Raw genomic sequence first — 9,431 nt, forward strand, 5'->3', positions numbered from 1 at the left:
TTCCTGTAGAATAAAGTGGTAAACACATAATATGATCCCTTTCCTCTGCGTGTGTCGCTGGCACACGACTCCAGATACCCGCTGTGTCCGTTGTGTGTGTTAACAGACACCCTTGGCCTGCCAGCCCCCAAGTTAGTTTGGGGTTTTCCGAGTCATCTCTCCTTCCAGCCGTCGGTCCGGCGGGTAAGGCAGGGTACCACCACCCTCAGCGCTGCAGGCAGGGTGGTGGAGATGTCAGGAGCCTTTCTGCCGTTATCATCTGCAATTCTACAAGAATTACGGTTCTTAAAGCGCAACTGCTATTTTTTGCTGTGTTTTAAAAAATTCTGTGACTAAGAAAAGTAGCCGAGGTATTTTGGCATGGAAGTAACAGTGATTTAGTGCACCTTTATCATTTGGTTTGAGGCAGGTTTTTCTCTCTTACTTTCTTGGTTTTCTGTTGTTTTTTTTTTTTTCTCCTTGCTGTGTTAATCACTCTGGCTTCCAGCACCGTGGAAAAACTTTCTTCATTTCAAAATGTGATGGAGAGTGTTCGGTACACCGGCTTTCATACTGTATGTTCCAAGATGTATTGTTATTTAACCGTCTACTACAAGAACCACCCCCAAAGTAGTGAACTCCTGCAGAAAAATTACTTGCCTATTAGAAAATGATTCATGCCGGTCCTGAGCGCGGCAGCTCTCTTTCACCAACATCCCTCTCGAGGCGTGAATGCCCAGAGCGGGCAGGGAAATGTGTCTGTAAAGTGTTTTAGCGGCGTGGGGAGCCCAAGGGGTAGCTGTCACTGTTTCCATTCTCTGAACAATTTTAATGCCATTAGCAAGTGTGATTATGTACAAACTGCTTTCTAGGGGGTTCCTAGGCTGGATATCAGAGCAGGGCTTTGTACCGAGTCAAAGGGTGGATGGAGTTTATGACACAGTTTAAACAGAAACAGAAGGGCAGTGCTACAGTAGAGCAGCACGTCGTAATTCATTCGGTGTTGTTCTGTGAGAGCCGTTTGGGGAAGTACTTGCTTCTCACCGGTTTGTTCCGTTTGAGAGCATCTTTCGGAGTCACCCACGAGTAAGCAGCTGAAGATTGAGAGAGCTAAACTGTTTTTTTTCAGCTTTTTGTTTTAAAAAGGAAAAGGAAAGAAGAGGCTAATTGGTAGGTGTCTCTTTAAATGCAGGCTGCTTTTTAAATTCCTTCATTTTTCTGCTTAACCACTTTATTTTTTAAAGAGGAAAGACCTATATAGAAATAGGTACTATTCACTAACTTGGCATCTTGTTATAAATAAGATACATTTATTTTATTTCTTGCAGCCCGGAGCTGATTTAGTACCAGTTATGTCCCCAGATAAGACGTAATTACGAAGACTTCAGTAAATGCCGTGGTTTGTGAGCACTGTTTAGCTTCTATGGTCAGGTGTAAACTCACAACTCTGTTTTATTGCTGGGCTTTAATAACTGAAATAATAGAAAAGTTCTGTAGTTGATGAGGAGGGTTTTCTATCCCATATACCTGCAATGTGATCATAGCACAGAAGCAGCTGGGGAGGGGTGTGGGAAGGCTTGCTTAGAGCCATGGCGTAAGTACTGCTTTACAGTGCACAGCACAAACACAGGTACCATCTTCTGAAGCCTTTTTTGGGGAACCAACTTGAGTCCCAGCTCCTGTCTGGTTCTCTTTACAGGGCGGCTGCCCTCTGCTGTCTGAACTGCGTTGGGAAGTGCTGGCGTCTGCCGTGCGGATGGGAGGGCAAGTTGGAGGGAGAGGTGATTTCCCAGCCGTGATGATGCTCTCCGAGGAAGGAGAAGTCGTTGGGCACACAGTCCCTTTGTCGGGTCGCTGCACTGACAGGCGCAAGGGAATCTTTCTGCTTGTGCAAATAACAGCTGACTGGAGACTTAGAGTTTTCCCCTGCCAGCTAAAGGCCAGCGTTGGCTCTGTTAGCATGAACTAGTTAGCAGGCTGGATGAGGCTTGGAGCAACCTGGTCTGGTGGAAGGTGTCCCTGCCCATGGCAGGGGGTTTGGAACTAGATGGTCTTTAAGGTCCCTTCCAACTGAAACCATTCTGTGATTCTATGAATGGGTTTTAGATCCAAGGAGTGGCCTGAGTGGTGCAATTTAGGTAGAGATTCCATCTACTAGCAAAGTTTCAAAGGTAGTGTGTGAGAATCACGTTGGTGTGAAGCAGATGACAGCAGACTGCTTATAAATACGTACTCTAAATAATGGGATCTGCTGCCTGATGCACAGCATAACTAATTTAGTCAGTTCTCAGCTTCTAACTGGGAGACCAATAAACATTGCTGCATACAGCCCTCACTGTCACAAGTACCAGGTGACATTGTCTCTGTGGGGATGGAGTGGTGTCATTTGACCCTGTACCTTCTTTTTCTGTGCTTTCCCAGTCGCTGTTATGCAGCAACTGTATCTGATACACCGCAAGTGTTCCTGGGCCATCCTTACACCACCGTGAGACTATCACATTTGATAGCTTGCAAAATCCAGCCACATCAAATATTCATCTCTGCCATGGAAGGAGCCAGAGGAGCTGATGGTTTTCCTTGAATACATAAGCAAGTGTTTTCCAATTTTGGGCCATCCAAGATTAGGCAGTTCTGATTCATGTTTAAAATGGCCTGTATTTTCCAGCATGACTTGCCTGTTAGGTATAAAGCAAAACAGTCTATACAGCTTAACCCTTCTAGAAAAAATACGTCCTTTTAAGCATGTCCTGCTTGTTAATGAAAAAATTACCAACAGAATGCCTGGTCGCTGCTGGAAGAGTCAATACTTGCCTCTGTGGGCATCAGTAGCATCAGATCTCTTCATCTACATCTGTTTTTTAGAAGGAAATGTTTTGATACCCTGCATAAGTCAATTAATATTTTGAACATTGTGTGCTTAATTATAGCCTCCATTCCCAAAGAGGATGCTACCAGCAATGGAAGAATCCAGGCCCAACATTTACGTTGGACTTCTTTGGACTTTAGCAGTCTGTAGCTTCTGAAGTCTTTTTTGGTGCAGCTCAGGGATGGGGTATTCCTACAAAAAGCATTGGAGAGAAGGATTTTTCTTCTTTTATTCTTCGATAGCTGTGGTCATCTCCTGCGTGATTTGCTTTGGTTTACTCATTTGAGGTATTTCAGGAATGATCTTGCAGTTATGATCAGTGTAACCTCAGCAGGGTCTTAAATATGTGTAAGCTCAACATAATTGTGAAGTTTTGTTTGAATAAGCTTTGTATGAGGGAGACCCTGCCTGCCTTTCCTGCCCAGGGCGCAGTGCCTCCTGCAGCGATTCAGCTGTATGGCTAATTTTCAAATAAACTAAAGTTACACATTTCCTTGACACAGTCCTAGTGCACGCTGTTCTCTGCCGTCGGAGGCACTCTGCCTGTGGTTCATAAACACATTCACAGTCCCATTTGCCTCCCTGTGCTCAGAGGGGGTTGGTTTGCATTTCTAATTAATTGAGTTTATAAAGGAATAAGCTAGTACGTTGACTGAAAACCCCCTCAGGAACTGTAAACTTAGTTCATTAGCTGCCCTCGTGTAATCATATCACCCTTTCTCATGTAAGCCTAGGGGAGAGTGCATGCTACGTGGGGCAGAAACCTGCCTCTGGGATGAGCTGCAAGGGGAAGCGAGTCTCCGTGCGGCCCTGTCCTGCAGCTCCGCTCCTGTTCCGGTTACCTTCTATGTCCCCCGGCCCCTTCCTGTCACCAGCTTGATGTCTCTGGGTAAGACAGCAGACGGTGTGGGGTGATTGAAGGACCTTCCAGTGGAGTCAGAGAGGAGCTGGGAGCTTTCAGAGAATACTGTAAGGCAGACATACTTACTCTTTGCAGGAGTTACGGTTTCTGGATGCAGAAATTTACATGGAGTCGGCATTTTCTTTAGACCATGTGAAGCACCACTGTTGTCAGCTGGGACTGGGTGGCTCAGCACACCTAAGGGTTCCTGTGTTTCTGTGTTAACGTGGGGCACTTGTCTCAAGGCATTAGTTTAACACTGAGAAATCTGAAGTACTTGATAGTTGGCTCCATACAAATCGCTTGACCCGCATTGTATTATACTTGGTTGACAAGCCATTACTTCGCAGAGTAGATTAATCTTGCAACATGTTTGGGTGAGTAACTGGACTTCCTTTTGCTTTCCACAGGCCGGCATTCAGAATGGCAGGCTTATCCGCTTTAATCCTCCTTTTGTGTGCTGCTAAAGATGTGATGCCCTCCAGTCCTCACTGGAAGCCAACTTGGCCGTCTTACAGAGTTCCCGTCATCCTGCCACAATCCACTCTTAACTTGGACAAGCCACAGTTTGATGCTGAAGCCAAACTAGAAGTGGTATCTCCCTGTGGCCCAGCATGCCACAAAAGTTCTCCGCTGCCAACTTACGAAGAAGTTAAGAACTACTTGTCCTATGAAACTTTATATGCTAATGGTAGCCTCACTGAAACTGAAGTGGGCATATATATCCTGAGCAACAGCGGTGATGGGTCTCAAGGCAAATCTCGAACTAAGAGGCAGATCTATGGCTATGACAGCAGGTTTAGTATTTTTGGGAAGGACTTCTTGTTGAATTACCCATTCTCCACATCAGTGAAGCTATCTACAGGTTGCACGGGGACGCTAGTGGCTGAAAAGCATGTTCTTACTGCCGCTCATTGTATCCATGATGGCAAGAGTTATGTCAAAGGAGCTCAGAAACTCCGGGTGGGGTTCCTAAAGCCCAGACTGAAAGATGGCAGCAAGGGGGCCAATATCACCAACTCAGCGATGCCTGAGAAAATGAAATTCCAGTGGATCCGAGTGAAACGGACACATGTTCCTAAGGGATGGATCAAAGGCAATGCCAATGACATTGGCATGGATTATGACTATGCCTTGCTGGAGCTCAAGAAACCTCATAAAAGAAAGTTTATGAAGATAGGGGTGAGCCCACCAGCAAGACACTTGCCTGGGGGGAGGATTCACTTCTCTGGCTACGACAATGATCGTCCCGGAAACCTGGTTTACCGTTTCTGTGATGTCAAGGATGAAACGTACGACCTGTTGTACCAGCAGTGCGATGCCCAGCCGGGTGCGAGTGGATCTGGGGTGTACGTGAGGATGTGGAAGAGGCAGAATCACAAATGGGAGCGTAAAATTATTGGAATATTTTCAGGCCATCAGTGGGTGGACATGAATGGCACCCCACAGGATTTCAACGTAGCTGTTCGCATCACCCCCCTCAAATACGCACAGATCTGTTACTGGATTAAAGGCAACTACCTTGACTGCAGGGAAGGATAAAGACAATGAAACTCCTTGAAAGCACTTAATGACTGGTTTTAATTACTTACCTGAGGAAAGGCTAGACTTCTGCTGCAGATGTGTGTGATACGAGCTTGTAACATCGGGATGTGATATATAGGTTTTCAAGCAAGCCACCTTGTTCTCCAGACAAGGGCTGTGTGGTGCTGTCACTACAGCTCGACACTGGGGAGAAAGTAATGTCTGTGGGCTGGGGAAGGAGCAGGTGGACTTGCTGAAGTTGCAGCTGAGCAACTGAAGATTAATTAGGGGCGGATCAGTAAACAGTACGAAATCAGAACCGTCTCCAAAGAGTCTTATAAAAGGGACACTGTTGACTATCTCCTGCCTACGATGTTTGTTTTAATAAATCCTAGGATTAGTAGAAATGCTTTGATCTGAACTTTTAAAAGAAAATATTTCTATGCTGTTGGGGGCTGGAGAGGGGCATCTAATGGTGTTTGCAACCCAAACATTACAGCTTTGAGTTCCTGCATGAGAAAGGGAGTGTGAAAAGGGCAAGGCATGCGCTGTTGGAGATGAATGGCACACAAATAGCATGAAGGGTGAATAGCTGCGTAACACTTCTAACCTTCTTTTGGCCTGAGTGATTTGAGACTTTATTAGTAACATAGTTAAGAAAAATGCTTTTTGTGCCAACAGAGCTTGATCTTGCAAGGACTTGACTGTGAAGATGGTGTGGGTTGTATGAGCAGGGCTACTGCATCCTGCTTTGGGAAGCACAGATCATACATGGGCCTACGTCTTCATAGCAGCTGGGGCATAGCCTTACTCCTAGCAGGATCCCTACAAATATACTGTTACAGGAAGCGTATGGGGACAGAAGGTTGTGTCCCATTATGACCCACTTAGATCTTGTAAGGAAAATCTTGTGTCAGCAACTCAGATTTTCAGAGGGGAAGCCTGTCTTTGGTCTTGCTGGCCATCTGAATTGCTGTCTGCACAGCAGGTAAAGGAGAGAGCTGGACAAGGGTTCTACGGAGTTTTCTCCCTTTTTGTTGAAGATTCATACTGTTCTACCTAAAAATACACCAGGTGGAGGGACCATAGATTAATAAGCGTCTCTGTATCGTATCCCTTTGACAGTGTAATTTGTACAGCATCTTGACTTCTGTTCTTTTCCATCCTACCCATCAAATTGTTGAGTTACAAATAATTCTTGGCAAATGCACAGCTTGGTAATTCTGCAGCTGGAATAGAGCCACCTTACAGGATGTAAGCTGAGTTTGCTATGAAGGGATGCTCTGCTGTCTCTTACAGAAAACAGTGACTTACACTTTTACTGTAGTGGAATTGGAGTTTAAAACAAGAACTGTCTTTTACAGGTAAAATCTTTGCAGCCAGATACTTGTAGCTCAGCAAACAGCATTGGGAAGTCAGTGTGGTCTGTACAAACAGTGTTTCTCCGGTGGCTTGTGCCACTGTATTGGAGTAACTTGGTTGAGTACATGCTACCATGCCAATACAATTTTTTTATATGGGACGATAGACTGGCTCCAGTTCCAGTTTCTCTTCAATCCGTCTCTCACTGTCCCTTGAAGTTTACCAGGTTGCCCTTGGCTCTTGGTGCTGTGGGGCAAATGCAAGTCCCTGGTGTGAAACAACAGAGCTGGGAAGGAATGAATCTAAGCAGAGCTTCCCTGTGCTATAGAAAGAAAATTTTAATTCAGCTAAGCCTCTCTTACACTCCACTAATTACTGTGGCATTTGTAAACATATGCCTGATGGTGCTTTATCTTTGTGATGGCTTTGGCTCTAGTTCTGAAAAACACTTTTTGCTAGAGCTGCCGATGATTATTATTTTTATAGGTGCAGCATACAAAAACATGGACCCTTGTGGGCTTTTGGTGCACTCAGATACAAGCAGTTACTAATGCTTTGAAATATGAATAATCACCATATGTATCTGATGGTCTTTTTCTGCCTTTTTATTTTTATTTCCTTTACTTTATGGCTGTTATCTGGAGCACTTTTGTTTGAATGTATCACAGTGAATAAAGAAAAGTTATGGAATTTCAATGCAGACGTTCTTGTTTTGTACTATACTTGGGTTGCACTTTCAATCTCATTTCAGTTACTTACTTGGATATTAATACAGAACAGATGTTTTAATATCCTCAATGCCGTTTATTTTCCATCAGTTTTATTTTGTCCTCACCTGTTACAGAAGTAATTTTTTTTTTTTTTTGAGTACACATAATTACTCTGGAACTTTGGACAGTAATAACCAACCTTAGCTTTCATGTAATTGTTACAGTTCCAAAGCCAGTCATGAGCTCAGATTAGGTAAAGCTGAAAACAACTTGTTAGACTAAGAGAGTCGCGTTTTTTTGTTTTTTTTTTTTTTTTAAATTAACTTTAGGGTCGATAAACTATGGAGGAACTTGAACTAGTCAGTATAAAGTCATAAATCATGTCCATCTTCTTTTTCTTTTACCTGATGCAGTAAGAAAAAATTCCCTCTGAAGCCAACAGTGAGACCCACAGTTTCTTGAGGAACAGCAGAGTGCAGAAATGTTCTGCTTTTTGATTTGGGAATTGCTGTCCATACACCTTTCCTGATTTCTGGATGTGCACGCTACGTCATAAGGCTTGAGAACATCAGTCCTGGCTTATGGGACCAGTTTCCCATCCACTGGTCCTGTATTCTCAGCTGCTTCCATGGACTGTAGGCTGACATCTTTTAATCTCTCAAGGTGACAGGCAGAGTGGAGTTGTGCAGGTCAGTGAGCTTGGGTAACGTGAGCAAGTTTAAAAAAAACTTAAAATGTATGCGGCAAGCTTAGTTCAATCAGGAGTGGGAGAGTCTCTTTCCACTGTACACCCTGTGCAAACATTCCAGATTGCTTTTGGAAAGAAAAGGAAATCTCAGATAACGTGGGCAGAATTGTGCTAAAGCTCAGCGTTGTTTCACCTGTATTGGTGGTGATTTTGCCAGCGGATTCATTGAGTGGGGTTGGGTTGGAAATTGCATTTGGAGTATATTTGCTTTGATGCTGCAAACAGGGCTCTTTTGAAACCAGACCTTTAAACCATGAGACAGACATGTAGCCAGCATCAGAGAAGCACAAGTAACTAAACTGCGTACAGGCACGACGCTAGGAATTTCATTGTCCAACTGATGATGGCTGCTGGTCTGCAGAACTGAGCCGAGTTCCTTGTTATTCTTGTATCCTAAGGCCAAACAGCAGATGGGTATAGAGGGGCTGCTCCGGTTGTGAATGGAAAGGATTACAGTCTTCTGTTCCTGCATCTTTAAGACAACAGATGAAAAATTCTAGTTAATGTGATACAACCCCCTTGGAGAACAGTGCTGGAGGTGGAAACTGAAGTCTCGAGAAAGCACAGACCGTGCCGAGCTCTTGCAGAGCACACGGTGAACGTAGCCTGGCTGAAGACTGCAGAGCATCACGAAGTTTCTTTCTCAGAGGAAAGGTATTTTCCTTGCGTCTGTAATCGTTTTGCAACTGAATTCCCAGGCCTGCCTTTTAGGAGGGCAGCCCTCGTCTTGAAGTTGCACACTGAACTCCAAGCAAGTATAATACATGCTTGAAATTCTTTTCCGTGTTTCCACTTAATCTGCCGTTTGTTAGCGGGTTTTGGTAGCGTGCCAACACAACACGCACAGGCCCTGAGAAGAGAAGCTTTCAAAGAGTGGATAAAGTACGATGGGTGGATAAAAACCACTTTGCTTTCCTGGAGTAAACAGGAAGCGTGGACACAGCAGAGCAGCAAAGAGGGAAACGGCAGTGTGAGACCTGTCACAGGGAAAAGATTCCTTGTGTATACATGCACATGTATGGATGTGCCCATGTGCAGCATTTTTGTGAGTAATACTCTTCATTTCCATCCCCCCTTCCACTAGGTACAGAAGGAAAATTTCTGAGCTGAATTAAGCCTCTTGAAATGAGTGCGTAAATACCAAATCTGAGATCAGTCTGTAGATACACAGGAAAAGCATGAATCAGTGACGTTAGAATTAGGAACTTGATTTTTTCCACCCAGAAGATGTTTTTTCCTGTCTCAAATGGTAACTATGATGTTGCATGTACATTCTGCCTGCTGCTAAAGGGAGCGTGAGCTTTTGCAGGTAAATGTTAGAGTCATAGAATGGTTTGGGTT

The 9,431-nt window shown here is 44.3% G+C and overlaps 1 protein-coding gene across 1 annotated transcript; it reads left to right on the forward strand.

Annotated features, from left to right (window-relative positions):
* The first annotated feature begins 4,164 nt into the window (after positions 1 to 4,164).
* Positions 4,165 to 5,965, forward strand: PRSS23 (protease, serine, 23). Its single transcript, XM_010149082.1, has one exon. It carries the CDS (start codon positions 4,170 to 4,172, stop codon positions 5,286 to 5,288), a length of 1,119 nt encoding a protein of 372 aa, XP_010147384.1. The 5' UTR covers positions 4,165 to 4,169; the 3' UTR covers positions 5,289 to 5,965.
* Positions 5,966 to 9,431: the final 3,466 nt, after the last annotated feature.

Source organism: Eurypyga helias, unplaced genomic scaffold (genome assembly GCF_000690775.1).
Source record: "Eurypyga helias isolate BGI_N326 unplaced genomic scaffold, ASM69077v1 scaffold35773, whole genome shotgun sequence".
NCBI lineage: Eukaryota > Metazoa > Chordata > Aves > Eurypygiformes > Eurypygidae > Eurypyga > Eurypyga helias.